This window comes from Leucoraja erinacea, chromosome 7 (genome assembly GCF_028641065.1).
Source record: "Leucoraja erinacea ecotype New England chromosome 7, Leri_hhj_1, whole genome shotgun sequence".
NCBI classification, from domain to species: Eukaryota; Metazoa; Chordata; class Chondrichthyes; order Rajiformes; family Rajidae; genus Leucoraja; species Leucoraja erinaceus.
In genome coordinates, this window is record NC_073383.1 from 33,690,413 (window position 1) to 33,708,649 (window position 18,237).

Below are 18,237 nucleotides of genomic sequence, written 5' to 3' on the forward strand. Positions count from 1 at the left end.
AGAGATACATTAGCCGCCCTCCAATCATCCGGCACCACACCCATATCTAATGATGATTCATTTATCTCAGCCAGGGTGCTTGTAATTTCTTCTCTAGCTTCCCACAATGTCCTCGAATGTATCTAATCAGGCCTGGGAGATTTGTCTACTTTCATATGCCTTTGGATGTTCAGACAGGTTTCAGAACAGGAGGTGGATGATGATTAGTATTCAAAGGACTCCACTTAACAAAACCATATAAATATTCCGCATCTGTTCTTGAACGTTATCAAACCAAATCCTGCTCACTGCTTCCCCACCTTCACATGGTGCAGCAAAATGTACACATGCTGTATCCTCACAGGTCAACATTCTTGAACATAGAGAAATTTGGGCAATTGGCCAGCCCTACACACTGGTTCAGTTTGCCCAGTTGGCAGTTCATCATTGATGAATTCTGAGTTCCCACCCTACCTATTGAGTAAATTGTTTCAGAGATGGGAAACATCTTACTCCAAGAAAACAATGACAGACATTTGGCATTAGCTGTGGATTGAGAGAGATAGCTCTATCATTAAAAGTAGCAACTGCAGATGGCAGATTATTGAATGTGTAAATGAGCAACTTCCTCGGGATTGATGGCCTCAAATGAAATGTTGCTTGGCAATAAATACCAGTGCACCAGCCTGAATGCATGGCAATTACTTAGTTTCACATTAACCCAGAACAGGGGTAAATTGTTATAGAGAGTTAAAAAAGTTATTGTTTAATTAATTAATCCGATCTTAAATGAATAAATCAATAATTGTGAGTTAGGTGAACCACAATACCTTTCCTTCATTTAATATATTTAGAGGTTGAAGTGAATTCCAAAGCTGACACAAAACTATGATGGTTCACGCACTGATACATACAGCTTAAATAAACCCAACTTGCAAATACATGATCAGTATGAACGCACGTATAAAACAACACATTGTGAACCATGTCCTTATTGTTCTCTTGCTCCAAGAATTTCCTTTTCACCCCATCTTCCAGAATGGCTGGCCATTTGCCATGAAATAAATGGAAAAAAGGTCTTGAAGGTCAATATCCACTGAACTTTTTCATCCTTGGACATATAATACAATACAGTCAATAGAATGTAATCAAGATTCATCTATATGCACCTGGTAAAGCCCATAGCGCTCCAGCTGGTGGCGTTAATTTTAGAACCTATAGCGCTGTAGTCGACAGCTCTTTGTTTAAATTCCCACGCGTTAAACTGACAGCGCTCTGTTTAAACCTGGAGCAGGACAGGCAGCCTGGAGAGAAGGAATGGATGACGTTTCTGGTCGAGACCCTTTTTCAGACTGAACTGCTCCGTGTATAAAATCCGTATTTAACAACCCAAAACCGTACATCCGTATTTTAATCACATTTCCGTACAGAATACGGAAAATCCATACTACTTGGCAGCTCTGGGGAACAGTTGTTATTGGGTACGTCAACAGATGACATGTGGAAGAGGTTTAAAGGCCAGCTGATCAAAGTGCAGTATCAGCATATTCCAGTAAGAAGGTTGGATAAAGATGGGAAGGTAGGGAACCGTGGATGACCAAGGTTGGTAAGGAAGAAAAAGGAAGCGTATGTCATGTTTAAGGAGGTAGCATTACACGGGGCTTATGAGGAATATTCAGTGAGTAGGAAAGAGCTCAAGCGGGCAATTAGAAGGGCCAAAAAAGGCCATGAAATGTCAGATGCATTGAGGAAAATCCCTAAGCTTTTAACTTCTCCTCACCTTCTCAACTCACCCTCAGCCCACTGTCTCCACCTCTTCCTTTCTTCTTCCCGCACCCCCGCCCAACCTCACATCAGAAGAAGGGTCTCAACCCGAAACGTTGCCTATTTCCTTCACTCCATAGATGCTGCCTCACCCGCTGAGTTTCTCCAGCATTTCTGTCTACCTTCGATTTTCCAGCATCTGCAGTTCCTTCTTAAACATTTAGGCATAAATGTAGAGGGGTTGGTGTGTAAGTTTGCTGACAACACCAAAATTGGAGGAGTTGCAGACAGTGAGGAATGCTGTCAGAAGGTATAGTGCAATATAGGTCAGCTGCAGAAATGGGTGAATATAAGAAGAGAGTATACAGTTAATGGCAAGATCCGTAACATCATTGGGATCTTGGATTTCAAATTCATAGCTCACTGAAGGTCACATCTGGAATAATATGTGCAGTTTTGGTCACTCCATTTCAGGAAAGATGTGGAAGCTTTGGAGAGCATGCAGAGGAGGTTTACCGGATGCTGGCTGGATTAGAGGGTCTGAGCTACAGAGTTGGGTGGCCTTGGATTGTTTTCTCTATAATATCAGAGCTTGATAGCTATATAAAATTATTTGGAATAGATAGGGTAGTTAGATCCTTTTCTCAGGGTGTAAATGTCCAACATTAGAGTGCAAGACAATAAGGTGAGAGGGTGAAAGTTTAGTGGAGATGTGAAAGGCATGTATTTTTACACAGAATGTAGTGGGAGCCTGGAATGCATTGTCAGGGGTGGTGGTGGAGGCAACACAATAGATACTTTTAGGAAGACACATGGAAGTGCAGGTAATAGAGAAATATGGATTATGTATACCCACATGTGATCACTTTAATTAGGCATCATATTCTTCACAAACATTGGGGGCCAAAGCACTGATTCCACTGTTCTATGTTCTAAAGTTAATCTGACCGCATAATTCTGTTTTCTGTGTTCCACCATCACAGTGGCTTTAGACACACTTATTGACACTTGTATCCTCAGAGGTCCAGCCTGCCGATCTCAGCACAGCCTGGGAAAATCCTAGCAAAGCGGCCGAGAGTCCATATAGGGAAGATGTTTCTGTAAGAAGTATAACTGATCGCGCAGGTCTTATTAAAAACACCGGCAATGTTCTCCTGCAGCAAAGCAAAAACAGGAGAGTAAAAGAACAAGTCTCCAAGTCAGGAAAAAAATATTTGAAATGCGAGTAGTCTTTTCAACCACCAATACCAGTAATAAAACAGATTATTTAAACGTGGAGAAGTTTGTTGCAAAAACAAATAGTGTTAATGAGACTTCAATATTCAAACTTTCTCATCAGAGCAGATAAGATGTAGATAGTCATAGCATGGAAACAGGCCCTTTGGCTCACCTTCTCCATACCACATTGGCATTCCGGACTAGTTCTATTTGTCCACAACTGGCCAATATCAATATCTAAATGCTTTCTATCCATTTATCTGTCCAAATGTATAAAGGGATGGAAAACCTGGGAGAATGAAATGGAGTACAGAAGCAAAGTGGAGATGGATGTGGGAATCTATGGGCTTGAATTGGACATTTATCGATAATCAATCTCATCTTCTGAGATGGAGGGGTCCTGAAAGGAAAAGTCAGAGACATAGAAACATAGAAAATAGGTGCAGGAGTAGGCCATTCGGCCCTTCGAGCCTGCACCGCCATTCAATATGATCATGGCTGATCATCCAACTCAGTATCCTGTACCTGCCTTCTCTCCATACCCCCCTGATTCTATCCCTTTAGCCACAAGGGCCACATCTAACTCCCTCTTAAATATAGCCAATGAACTGGCCTCAACTACCTTCTGTGGCAGAGAATTCCAGAGATTCACCATTCTCTGTGTGAAAAATGTTTTCCTCATCTCGGTCCTAAAAGATTTCCCACTTATCCTTAAACTGTGACCCCTTGTTCTGGACTTCTCCAACATCGGGAACAATCTTCCTGCATCTAGCCTGTCCAACCCTTTAAGAATTGTGTACGTTTCTATAAGATCCCCCCTCAATCTTCTAAATTCTAGCGAGTACAAACCGAGTCTATCCAGTCTTTCTTCATATGAAAGTCCTGACATCCCAGGAATCAGACCGGTGAACCTTCTCTGTACTCCCTCTATGACAAGAATGTCTTTCCTCAGATTAGGAGACCAAAACTGTACGCAATACTCCAGGTGTGGTCTCACCAAGACCCTGTACAACTGCAGTAGAACCTCCCTGCTCCTATACTCAAATCCTTTTGCTATGAATGCTAACATACCATTCGCTTTCTTCACTGCCTGCTGCACCTGAGACTTTTGTATGCGTAGGAAATTGCCAGCAAGATTTAATGATATTTTTGAGTTCTGCACAAATCCAGCAGATTAATGCAATCAATTGTATAAGGTGTGTACAAGTTCTGAAACTAGTTAACCTTTGGAATGACTCACTGAGTGACTGAGCAGATTTGAGGTATCAAATTTCCAATCTTGGCAAGCAGACTCTCAAAGTGTATGACGTTGACTAAACATTTACGTTATTCCATTAACAACAACATGCAACGGTGCACATGGCTTGCTGTGGCGATGGACTGCTGTTCAGAGATTTAGAGGAGCTGTAGGTGGGGGGTCTTTCACCCAGAGAGATTGCCTGAGTGAATGGTTGAAGCTGGGTCACGGATGTATTTAAAAATGAATTGAGGCGCGCTTAAATTGCTTGGGCATAGAAGGCTGTGCATCAAGTGTTGTGAATTGGGATTAATACATAAGGCTGCCCAATGGTCATGTTGATGAGTTGGGCTGAGAGCTCTGCTTTCATGCTCTAAAGTTCCCTGTCCCACGATGTGAGTTTACCCAAGAGCTCTCCCGAGTTTTAAAAAAATCAAACTCGTTGTAAGTACGTAGAATGTACGTGGCGGGTACTCGTGGATTGGAGCTCGTGGATGTCTCGTAGCGGCTCGTAATGCTAACGGCAGATACTCGGGAAACGCGGAAACTCTACAGTGTGAAAAATTTCCACGAGTAAAAAAATACTCGTGATGTAGCACCACGAGTTTGATTTTTTTTTAAACTCTGGAGAGCTCATGGGTAAACTCGCTTTGTGGGACAGGGGCTTTTGATTCCATGATTTATTTTTGAAGCCACCAAGTTGTGCTTTACAACTTTAAAAAGACAAAGATCTTTGGGCACTGCTGGAAGAAATATTTCGAAGAACTCCTCCATTAATACTTTCCTTGACACAGATGTTCGTGACTCCAACCCACAACATGCTATCTGCTCCCGTCTATCCACCATGACAGGGTGTTTAGATGTTATAAGGCCAAGCAAAAACTACAAGATCTCTAGACCAATTGTTTTCCCTGCTAAAGTTTTCAAACTTGGTGGTGAGATGCTTCAGTCATGAATTCATGGCTTCATATCCCACATCTCGGAAGAAAACAGAGGTCCTGCACATGAGAACCATCTTTAAGAAAGGAGACACCTGGAAACTACAGAGTGGTCACTCTGTCACCTGTCACAGGGCCTTCTTCAATCACTTCCCAAGTCAGTGTGGACCCTGTCTCACCAGGAGGTAAAATGGACATGATCTTTACTGCGTGGTAACTCGGAGAAACACCGGAAGCAACACTATGACCATTATCCACCTTATAAAAGTGTGAAGGCACACAAAAATGCTGGAGAAACTCAGCGGGTGCAGCAGCATCTATGGAGCGAAGGAAATAGGCGACGTTTCGGGCCGAAACCCTATAAAAGTGTGAGTCTGTCAATCAATCAAGGAACAACCTTTGCAAACTTATCAGTGCTCAGAAATTTGCTTCCTACTGTGTCTGTCACACAACATATCATGATCTAACTAACAGAAGTACCACAGATCCAATCCCAAAGTAGAGTTCAAAGGACTCGCAAAAACGTCAATATATCCAGATGACTGGACATCGACTGGAAATAAAGAAAATCATATCATATAACTATTAAAAGTCTGATCTTGTATGTGGATGTATTTATTTGTGTGTGTATTTGTTTGTGTATAATCACATCTTCTCGAAAAAACGATGCCCTAACAGTAACATATTTACATATTCTGATAGAGATTTATCTGAATCGCCATCTGAAAATGTTTACAAATCTCAAATAACGCAATCGTGCTGTGATTCCACGCGCTGCGAGTGATGCACACCCCCCCCCCCCCCGCTCTGTGACGCCCCGAAGCTGGATTGAACTGCCCCCTCGCCCCCCCGCCTCCCTCCTCCACTCCCCCTCCTCCCTCTCCCACCCTCTATCCCCCCCTTCCCTTCGCCCCCCCCTCCTCGCCCTCCCTTCCCCCCCCCCCCTTTTCCCATCTTTCCCCCCCCCTCTGTTTTGCCCCCCCCCCCCAACTCTCTCCATCCCCTCCCCCCCCTCCCTCTCCCTCCCCCCTCCTCCCTCCAGTTGACGCCCACCCCCCGCCTCCCTACTCCCCCCCTCCTCCCTCCCCGCTCCCTCTCCCCATCTTTCTCCGTTTTTTTCCCCCCTCTCTCTCTCTTCCCCCCCCCCCTCCCTCTCCCCCCCCCCCCTCCCTCCCCGCACGCACGTTCAGGGATGGGACCCAACGGGTCCCACTTGGTATAGTGTATCCTGAAAGTATCTCACCTGAGGCCAATCCCCATTTGGCAACTGCTGTTCCATCAGCAATTTAATCCCTCGGTCTATTGCTCGTGTGCCAGGGTACCTAGACAGAATTGCAGAAAAAACAACCAAACGGAGATCAATGAGGCATGCAGAAATTAGTGTAAAACGGTTAGTATGTGGTTATTTCTGAGCCAGTATGATGCAGCATGCATGTAACTGGAGATTGCAGGGCAGCATCCAAATGGCAGTTTGCATAGCACTGTTACTGGCAATGTATTCTGAAGTTTAGACACAAAATGCTGGAGTAACTCAGAGGGCGAGGTAGCATCTCTGGAAAAAGGAATAGGTGACGTTTCAGGACGGCGCCCTTCCACAGACTGAATGGTCTAAGGTTTTTGCTGAAGATAACAGCATTTACAGTTTTGTGTCACTATTTCAGAACGAATAGCCATTACATAGAGCATCCTGTGATGTAATTAAAGTGAAGGGGGAGATGTGATGTATTGTAATGTACTATCATTGAATGTATTAGAATGGAATTTGTGATGTATATGTAATGTAATATCTAATGTAAATGCCAGTGCCCCTTGAGGCCAAAAGCAGAAGCTGGCAAATGTACCTGGGCCTCGTGCCTGAGGTCAAGTGACCTTCTGGAAGTTTCAGTCATACTAGATTAAACTTATTTTACAGGACCTTACGTAGAACATTACACATCCTAAAGTGAATTACAATGATCAGTAGTATACAAACGCAAGTGTCTTAAATGTGTCTTATTTTAGGCCACAACTTCTGATGGTGTAATGAAATTGAATGAACGTTGCTCATTTCAAAGTAACTCATATTCATGATTAATGGGACATTGTTACGATTATTTGACATTTTGTTAAATAATTTGACTAATCACCTGTCTCACCTGGCTGCCATTAATCCCAACACAGCCCAACAGGTATTATGAACCTGGGACCTTGCACTCTGCACATACTTCCTTTGCTTGCATGATTCAAAATCTTCACCCCAACCTCCATCTTCCATCTGTTTGGAGAGCAGGAACTCGCAGGCCCGTGTCACAGCCTTGCATGCAGCCCTTGGTCAGAAATAAAATACAGAATAAGAAATGGGGAAGTGTCACTGATGTATTAACTAAAATCAGAGAATTCACCGTTCATACCACTAGGTTGTAGGATACCCGTGAAATATGAGATGCATTTGCTCAAATTTACATTTGGCCTCACTCTGGCAATGGAGGACAGAAAGGTCAGTATGGGAATGGGGAGTAAAAGTGATTAATAACTGGAAGATCATTGGAGGACTGAGCGTGTGTTCTGTTCTCGCTCCTTCTCACCCCAGAACTGAGACACAAAGTTCTGCTATCACTCCCTCTCTCCTGGTCCTCACCTTTCATCCCACCAGCCTCTGCATCCGACACATCATCCTCCGACATTTCCATCACTAGTAGTGATCCGACCACTACTTCTTACTACTTTCCATGCAGGGTATTCGCTTGGGTAGCTTACAACACAACCGTATGAACGTTGAATTATCTAATTTTAGGTAACTTCTATAAACACTTCCCTCATGCAATCCGCTCACGGTTATGTTTTTGCATTAATGGGCCTGTAAAACTGTGGCGTAAGAATTTCATCATTCTAATGCTGGTACATATGACAACAAAGCACTTTTAACTCGATCTAATGCTTACAATTCTCTTTTAACACTGAACAAATCAGGATGCCTTAGCTTGAAACTCACCCTTTCTGATAAGTATGCCCCATGCAGGCAAAGGCCTCCAGGGCAAACCATGTCCCATAAGTGAAACACACTCCCCAGCTCCTGTGAAAGAAAGGAAGGTTTTATTTCTGTAGCATCTTAACAATGTCAGGACATTCCATTGAACTTTCAACCAATCAAACACTTCTGAAAATCCAATCGGTGCCCAAATGTAGCAAACGTGCCCAATTGAGCTGCCAATTTTCACACAGCAACAACTAGCACTGACATGCGCAACCAGGCTATCACATTCAGTAAGTAAACGTGAAAATGAAAGTCTCTTTTATGAACAACTTCTCTTTTGACTCCTCTCATTTCCTTCGTTAAAAATGCAGCCATGGGCACTCGCATTGGCCCCAGTTATGCCTGCCTCTTTGTTGGTTATGTCGAACAGTCCTTGTTCCAAACATACCCCAGCATCCCCTAACACATTCTCTGCTACATCAACAACTGTATTGGGGCTGCCTCCATGTAGAACTCTTTGATTTTATTACTACCTACTTCCACCCTGCCCAAAAACAAAATCTGTCATGACACCAAGTAAACTGTCTTCATCTACTATGGAGTCTTTAATCATTGTAAAATGGGAAATAACATATCTCCAACAGTGCAATGCTCAATTAATGCTTCAATGCAGGTCAAACATGGGACAGGAAGCTCTCTTTGTTTGATTGCTTACAATGCCATTTTGGTTTATAAATAGTACATGGTATGTGTGCACACTTACCACAACACATTTTAAAAACATTAATATTCATAACATTTGCCAGATTACATCTATTCTGTACAGTATGTGGCACACAGGAATAGCAAATAGCCCAAGGATATTTATCATGGGTTCCTGCCTGCAGTGTGCAATAGCAGGACTGTCACTGAAGGATTTACACAGCTTGTGTGGCAGCTGCACCACGTGCCAGTCTGTCCTTCACCGCATGTTCCTGCACCCTAGAATGTGTCAGGCTACAACAATCGTCTATGCAGAGAAATAGCAAGTGGCTATCTGGCGCCTTCTGCCTGCTCCACCATTCAAAAATGATCATGCCTGATTTACTGTTACAGGTGCACAACCTTTTATCCGGTGTTCCACAAACCGAAATACTCCGAAAACCGGCCATTTTTTCCAGGATGTCCTCTGCACACCAAAGCTCGCGTTTGGCGCCAAACTTGACCCGAAACGACCCCACGGTCAACCCAGGTCTGTACTACTGTAGCGGCTGCCTCCTCCCCGGAGACCGGGGTGACACTTAAACATCTGTAAATCATTGCTTAAATGTTAGTCAGTTAGTTTGGAGGGCTTTTATGTGAAGGGGGGGTTGAAGGGGTAAACTTTAATTCTTAGTCCCCTACCTGGTCGAAGAGTCCTTGTTCCAAACATAGTCAATGCCTTACCGGGTCGCCGTGCAGTAAGCTCCGCAGCGCTGTGACCGGTGGGGCTGCGGGCGGCGCCGGTTGTAGCTCTGACCCCGGCAACTCTACCCCTGGCTGCGAGGCGCTCCAAATACAGCGCGGCCCACGGCCGGAAGCCCCCACCCCAGCTCCGCAAATGTTGGGAGTCGGCGGCGTCGCAGCGCTGGGATACCAGCGGGAAGCGGGCAATGCCTTACCGGGTCGCTGTGCGGTAAGCTCCAGGGCGCGGAGGCCGCCTTCTCCCAACGTTCGCGGACTGGGGTGGGGGGCGTCCGACCGCGGGCGGCGCTGGATTTGGAGCGCCTCGCAGCCAGGGGTCGAGTTGCCGGGGTCGGAGCTCCAACCGGCGCCGCCCGCGGCCGGACAGAGCCCCCAGCTCCGCGATGTTGGGAGTCGCCGACCAGGTAGGGGACTAAGAATTAAAGTTTCCCCCTTCACCCACCCACCATATAAAATCCCTCCAAACTAACTGACTAACATTTATGCAATGATTCCCCGGTCTCCGGGGAGGAGGCAGCCGCTCCAGACTTTTCAAGCCGCCCGCGCTATATACCTAATCTACGCTAAAAATCTTCCATTCGGAAATCCGAAAATGTCCGAAATCCGACAAGTGTCTGGTCCCAAGGCTTTCGGATAAAAGGTTGTGCACCTGTACCTTAGCATCACTTTCCTGCACTAACCTCATATCCCTCGATTTCCTTAACATCCAAATAACTCTCAATCTGCATCTTTAAATACCTAATATCTGAGCCTCAGCCCGCTTGGGTGGAGCATTCCAAAGATGCCTGACCCTCTGATGGAGATGGTCCTCCCCATCTCGATCCTGATTGGCTGAGCCCTCATTTATAAAACTTGCAAATATTTAATACAATACAAACATGCTTCTAGTTATCTTGGCCAAAGCAAACATGAACTCTTCATCTACCTGCTCATGCCCTATCTTATTTTTGTATGTTTTACTAAGAAACTGGAAAAGCAAGTTCAGGGAGAGCAAGTTGATAATTTTCCAGCAGCACCGGCGTTTGCCAGAGTGTCCCTGAGAACAGTCCATAATGTGCAGACCTGTGTTTATGCAGCTGTAATGTGATGAATGTCGACAAAGACCATTGCTTTACTTTCCGCACCATTTTGGCAACTGCATATTATAAAAATATTATAAGGGCGGCACAATGGCATAGTGGTAGAATTGCTGCCTTACAACGCCAGGGTTATGGGTTCGATCCCGTCTACGGGTGCTGTATGTACGGAATTTGTACGTTCTCCCCATGACCTTCATGGGTTTTCTTCGAGATCTTCGATTTCCTCCCACACTCCAAAGATGTACAGGTATGTAAGTAAATTGGCTTGTGTAGGATTGTGTTAATATGCGAGGATTGTTGGTCTGCGCGGACCAGGTGGGCCGAAGGGCTTGTTTCCGCGCTGTATCTCTAAACTAAACTAAATATCAATGATGGTCTAGTCCTCTTCACCGCCATTAAGGACAGAATGTCAGGCTTCACTGTGCAATGATGGATCAGACTGTGAGGGCCTCGCAACAAGGGAAGCTTTGGTGTTTTAGGAACATCATATAATCTGGAATACTGAGCATCTTGTCCTGGTCACCCTGGCGTCATGTATTCATAATAGCCACAAGATTATACTCGTATGGTGCGAGATGTACTACCAATGCATCCATTTTATTGCAAATGCTATGCGCTTTCAAATATAGACCATTGTTGCAAATTTCTTCCTACAGTATTTACTGAGTCCACACGGAATATTGGTAACCCGAGTTGTCGGTCAGACTAGTTCTATGTTATCCCACTATCCCATCCACTCCCTACACACTAGGGACAATTTTCCAGATGCCAAGTATCCTACAAACCCACACGTCTTTGGGATATGGGAGGAAACCAAAGCACCCAGAGGAAACATATAGTCATTGGGAGAACATGCAAATTCCACACAGACAGCACCCGAGGTCAGGATCGAACCTGGGTCTCTGGCCCTGTGACGCAGCAGCTCTACCAGTTGTGCCACTGTGCCGTCCTAATGGGTGGAATGGAACTCCTGAGGGGAAAATGGGGATGAAAGAGGAATGGGGACGGGAAGGGGAGATAGGTGTAAGAAGGAGATGAAAGGAACAGGATGATGACGAAATAAATGTGTGACCACCAGGGCTGGAAGAGAAGATGGAGTAGTGAGGGAGGGGTGGGGGATGTGAATTGAAGTTGGAAAATTTAATGTTCGCACCATTGGGTTGTAGGCTAGCTAAGCAGAATATACAGTTCTCATTTCTTTCTTATAAATACCTGATAACCAGGTTTGTGTCCACATTGAAGAGAGATCACTGCATCCACATTTTCATTTTAAGTCTGCGCTCCACCCAAGTTTTTGTACAATACTCCACAACTCTTCTAAACCATACTCCCCGCACCTCTGGATGATCCGTCCCAATGAAGAATGGGACGAAGAACCCTTGGGCCAAGTAACATAGCCTCACCTTTGCTGCGATTAACTCTGCTCCTGAGGTAAGCTCAAATCTGTCACAGCTGCTCATCAATGTGCAGATTGATAATGAGTCCAAAGGGGAAATGGTGACATTGTCCATAAACGTGGAGGCTTTGAACAGACATGACTTGCTGCCAATAACGTTGGACAGAATCTTCCACTTGATGTTAAATAATGGGATGGGGTGTCAATTTCTGATCTCTTCTATATGCTGGAACACAAGGACAGTTATGCCCTTTCTCATGGATTTTGACGTCTGATGTTCAATGTCTGCCACACACTTTCCAACAAGACTAAACCCATCAAACTTAAATGTCATTTTTTCTGCCAGATTCCGTGTCCTTCCAGCATTTGTCAACTGTGCTTCCCATGTTCCATCTAATTATGTCTCTAAATGTTATACAGCTTATGGATAACAACAGGCTGGTCCACGTTAAAGTTCTAAATTGGGATAAGGTCAACTTTGAAAATAATTGAAAAGAGCTTGCAAAAGTTGATTGGAGCAGTTTGTTTGCTGGCAAAATAACACCCAGAAAGTGGGAATCAAAATAGTGAAAGTTCTAGATATGCATGTCCCTATTACAGTGAAAGGCAAGACAAGTAGGAGTATGAAACCTTGGATGAGAATAGAAATTGAGGATCTGGTCAGGCAAAAGGAGGCATGGGTCAGCTATAGGCAGCTGGGATCAAAAGTGTGATAGGGGATTGCAGGGCATTAGATATCTTTGGATTAAAGAGTGATTAAAGATAATTCAAAGAGATTTTGTAAGTATATTAAGGGTAAAAGGAAAACTAAGAGAAAAGGATCCATTAGAAACAAAAATGTGTGAAACCGTTTTACTGTGGAGAAAAACATGAAGACTAGGGAACGGTGTTAGAACCTGAAGTCGTATGAAGGTAGATTAAACTCTCAGGGCTGATCAGATATATTCAAGGACATTGTGTGAAACTAGAAAATAAATTGCAAGAGTCCTGACTGAGATCTATGAATAAAGATAGCGGAGTCAGGGGATATGGGGAGAAGGCAGGAACGGGGTACTGATTGGGGATGATTAGCGATGATCACATTGAATGGCGGTGCTGGCTCGAAGGGCCGAATGGCCTAATCCTGCACCTATTGTCTATTCATTGGACACAGGTTGAGGTGTTGGAAGACTAGAGGGTGGCTAATGTAGTGCCTCTATTTAAGAAAGGCTGCAAAGAAAAACCTGAACTATAGACTTTTATATAGGCTAGGTAATTTGCAAAAGAAAAGCTTAAGGTTTTCCTGAACTGAAATAAAGTGCAAACAGCCACATACACACAGGCAAAGATGCTGGCCTTCGTCTGTCAGGGAACTGAATATTGAAGTTGGTACATTATGTTACAGCGGTCACATAATGACTTTGCTGAGACTGCACTTGCAGTATTGTGTGCATTTTGCTCACCCTGTTAAAGGAAAGGTGCCATTAAGCGAGTGAGTGCAACGATTTGTGAGGATATTGCCCAAATCGAGAACCTGAGAACCCATAGGGAGAGACTGGGCATGCTTGGACATTAATCCTTGGAGCGCAGGGGGCTGTGGAGTGATCTTATAGAGGTGCATAAAATCATGAGGGGAATCAAGAAATAGGGGGCAATGCTTTAAGGTGAGATGGGAAAGCTTTAATAGGAACCTCGAGTGTAACAGTAACACAGAGGGTGGTGCGTATAGGAATCTCGAGTGTAACAGTAACACAGAGGGTGGTGGGTATAGGGAATGAGCTGTCAGATGAAGATGACACACAGGATAACTTACCCTTCCCATGATCCATCCGAGTTCTGCATCTTGCGGCAGTATTTCAGACCCTTTTCCAATGTATCTCTAAAAGGACAAGATTAACCTATTATAGAAACATCAGTTTCATTTCTGTTATCTAGTTCACGTCAATGAACTGTGATACTGTCCAAACTGAGGGTCATCCTGCGAGTACTAGCTGTCTAATGTACTCACTGGATCTCACTCGCTCTGTGATGTGAGAATTTCTCTTGGAAATGCTTCAGTGCCTGCATTACTGCAGATGTGCATTCAACATATGTGTAGTCAATCATTATGTCACCTGCATAGAGGAAAAGAAAAACTGTGAATAATGGAGACTTTCAATCATGTTTCAACACTCTTGACTGCAACAGCCATGATCAGCAAAATAAAGTGCTGGAGAAACTCAGCAGGTCAGGAGAGAATAGTCGAATGATAATCAGGCTGGACTATACATCTTCAAAATGAAGAAAGATTCCAACCTGAAACCCAACCCTTATCGAAGGCCTTGCTAAAGTCTACATAGACTATGTCTACCTGACATCCATCTTGTTTATTTCTTTAAAAAAATCAAAATCGTGAGACACCATCTCCCATGTACAAAACCATGCTAGGCATCCCAAATCAACCCCTGTTATAGAAGAGATTCAATATCCTGGCAAATGAATAATTGTGGGACCTGCTGGTTTCCTCACAGGGCATTAAAACAGGTAGTAAGTAATTGCAGGTATTCAAATCACCATTAACTAAAACTCTTCTGAATCAGGAATTGTTCCATTGAAAACTGTAACAAGGACTCGTAATGTCAGTCTATTTGCTTAATGTCATCTAAGGCCCACTACCAGAATCAGTACAGGCTGATTATCTTATTAAAATATGACCAGTTTTCATGGATTTATAAATGGCCTGAACGTACATAGATCACTGGGCTCTTTTCTAGGGCAGACAGGATCTGTACAAGGAGGATGGGGATCACATAAACTGGTAGAGCACTAATATCCTCACAGGGAAGTGTGCTCATGTTACATGGGAGGATATGAACTGGAAATGGCAGGTGGTTGAGAATCAGAGTAATACGTCAGCAAATGGAGGAATTGTGGCAATGGTAGAAGTTAGGCCATGTAAGTTGAAAGGAAAGACAGGCAGGGCCAGATCAATTAACATAGTGGGGTGAATAGACTGAAGTGTATTTATTTTAATGCAAGGATTATTACGAGTAAGACAGATGGACGTAGAATCTGGATTCGTATTGGCTATAACCTTACAGTACGGCTACAATGTTTTAGCCATTAGAAAAATTATTCAGAGAAGGACAGGAATGGCAGCTCAAAATTCCAGGGTGTAACTTTTTTCACACACAACAATGAAGGATGTAGAGAAGATAGGGGAACAAGACTACTAACCAGGGAGAATGTCACAGCTGCATTTAAAAATGACATTTTCCATGATTGCAGCTAAGTAAGATTGATTAGAAAGATGGAGGCTGAATATATTCTTATATATATAGACCCTCATCCAGATCATTCTATTAATGATCTGGATGAGGGAATTGAAGGCAATATCTCCAAGTTTGCGGATGACACTAAGTTGGGGGGCAGTGTTAGCTGCCAGGAGGATGCTAGGAGACTGCAAGGTGACTTGGATAGGCTGGGTGAGTGGGCAAATGTTTGGCAGATGCAGTATAATGTGAATAAATGTGAGGTTATCCATTTTGGTGGCAAAAACGGGAAGGCAGACTATTATCTAAATGGTGGCCGATTGGGAAAGGGGGAGATGCAGCGAGACCTGGGTGTCATGGTACACCAGTCATTGAAGGTAGGCATGCAGGTGCAGCAGGCAGTAAAGAAAGCGAATGGTATGTTAGCTTTCATTGCAAAAGGATTTGAGTATAGGAGCAGGGAGGTTCTACTGCAGTTGTACAGGGTCTTGGTGAGACCACACCTGGAGTATTGCGTACAGTTTTGGTCTCCAAATCTGAGGAAGGACATTATTGCCATAGAGGGAGTGCAGAGACGGTTCACCAGACTGATTCCTGGGATGTCAGGACTGTCTTATGAAGAAAGACTGGATAGACTTGGTTTATACTATCTAGAATTTAGAAGATTGAGAGGGGATCTTATAGAAACTTACAAAATTCTTAAGGGGTTGGACAGGCTAGATGCAGGAAGATTGTTCCCGATGTTGGGGAAGTCCAGGACAAGGGGTCACAGCTTAAGGATAAGGGGGAAATCCTTTAAAACCGAGATGAGAAGAACTTTTTTCACACAGAGAGTGGTGAATCTCTGGAACTCTCTGCCGCAGAGGGTAGTTGAGGCCAGTTCTTTGGCTATATTTAAGAGGGAGTTAGATGTGGCCCTTGTGGCTCAGGGGATCAGGGGGTATGGAGAGAAGGCAGGTAGGTACGGGATACTGAGTTGGATGATCAGCCATGATCATATTGAATGGCGGTGCAGGCTCGAAGGGCCGAATGGCCTACTCCTGCACCTAATTTCTATGTTTCTATGTTTCTATATATAATTGAGCTGCATGGCCTACTCAAAGCACGCCACAATTCCCTTCCCCCATAACAGAGCAGTCAAAAGCAGTGTGAATATATTTAAAGCAATTGGCAATAAGAGGAGAGATGAGATTTTATTCCACCCACCTAGAGAATGTGGGGTCTTGAACTTGCACCTTGCAAGGTAGGTAGAGGTATAAACATAAACCATATTTAAACAGTACTTGGATGAGCTTTTGAAGGGCTGTGACGTGCGGGATTAGCTCTAACATGTTAGCAACACCCATGATAATTTTATATGGAAAAGAGGGAAACCATCCTTCTGTGGGTGACAATGACCATAAACCTTCATAACGGCAAATCATGCAAATGGATTATAACCCCTCAAGTCCACCAATAACTAACCAATATATAATGGAGTGTAAACAAGTTTTCAAGTGCAGCTTATGAAAATTTCAACAAGGTCCCTTCAAACTTTTAAATGGAGGACCACAGCCATGGGGTTAAAGGCAGGGGGCATTTTAAACATTCAGAACACACTTCCAGGAGGGTAGTGGAGTCCAGAGCCCAGACTGAAAAAACTTTGAATCTCAGCTGGGATGAGACTACTTCAGTTATTTCAAGCCACAGGTAAGGGCAAGAAGATCTTTACGCATCCACATGAGACTTAGAAGAGCTAGGGGTTAGGAACATAAAGTATTTTTTATCTATCTTTTTCTCTCTCTAAAATTTCAGATATAGGCGATGGTGATAAATGAAGGTTATGAATATAGGCTCCAGTTGATAGAAAGAGGATCTCAATATCTCTTACATCATGTCAGCTATACAGCGTAGAATAGCCTTTCTGCTAACAAGCCACTTTATTCTCCCATATACCCATCAACTCCCCCTCAGATTCTACGACTCGCACACCTGGGCAATTAATGTATTAACCTGCATGATTTGTGGAATAAGCTTTCATGGGCAGTCAAGGAAGTATTGCGGGGATTTCTCCACCATGGGGATGAGTGGCTGATTAACTTTGCTGGATGAGACAGACCAAAGTTTAAAGTTGGTAAGTGATCTTCAGTTTTACTTTAACAGAATGCTACATTCCTCTTCTCCTGCTCTTTTCTCAGAGAAGAATAACACTGGATTAACACTCACGCTACAAACCAAAGCCTGCTTTGTTTGAAGTCATTAGTGACTCAATAGGTCTGGTTATTTTGAAATAACGCGATGTGAAATAAAAATCTGGGCCAGCAGCTCTACCAGCTATTGAGCAATTTTTCTTCTGTGCTGCCTTTCTTAAACTGTTTCTAGTGGGGACATGCAAGGTACTGATTACCAACAGTGGTTGACAAAAAATGTCAACCACCCCAGACAACAATCCCGCGAAGGTCGCACTCGATTTCATGCGCACACACAGCCGTCTGGAGCGCGTGACGTCATTTGAAGATGGACACAAAATGCAGGAGTAACTCAGTGGGACCAGCAGCATCTCTGGAGAGAAACAATGGGTGCTGTTTCGTGTCGAGACTCTTCTTCAGTCTGAAAGAAGGGTCTTGACCCGAAACGTCACCCATTGCTTCTCTCCAGAGATGCTGCCAGTCCCGCTGAGTTACTACAGCATTTTGTGTCTATCTTCAATTTTCTTGGCCCGGCTCTGGGAGTAGGAGTGGGGGCGGATCCGGACCGCAACGGCCGTGAGCGCCAGGCCGAGTTTGACGATCGTTTACCTGCTTCAGCTGCTGCTGGAGGTGAGACGCTGCGTCGCACCAGAGTCTTGGGCCTGTCCCACTTTGGCCGTCAGTTACGCGACAGGCCGTTGGTGCACAAAGATTTTGTTCGCTACAAAAATTGTCGCGCACAACTCCATACCCCCTCCGTGCTTCTCAGTGGGACCGGCCCCGCACGGCCACACGATGCCCGTGCGCCTCAACGCGACGAGGGCGTGTAATT

General features: G+C 44.2%; 1 protein-coding gene across 1 annotated transcript in view; it reads right to left on the reverse strand.

Moving 5' to 3' along the window:
• Positions 1 to 806: 806 nt before the first annotated feature.
• Positions 807 to 18,237, reverse strand: part of lss (lanosterol synthase (2,3-oxidosqualene-lanosterol cyclase)) — a 70,360-nt gene continuing 52,929 nt past the window's right edge. Inside the window, exons 17-22 of the mRNA XM_055638189.1 lie at positions 13,995 to 14,100; positions 13,800 to 13,865; positions 8,108 to 8,188; positions 7,272 to 7,442; positions 6,380 to 6,458; positions 807 to 2,897 (exon numbers count right to left, since the gene is read on the reverse strand). Coding sequence (XP_055494164.1) covers positions 2,760 to 2,897; positions 6,380 to 6,458; positions 7,272 to 7,442; positions 8,108 to 8,188; positions 13,800 to 13,865; positions 13,995 to 14,100 — 641 coding nt within the window. The 3' untranslated portion in view covers positions 807 to 2,759. The remainder of the gene's footprint in view (positions 2,898 to 6,379; positions 6,459 to 7,271; positions 7,443 to 8,107; positions 8,189 to 13,799; positions 13,866 to 13,994; positions 14,101 to 18,237) is intronic.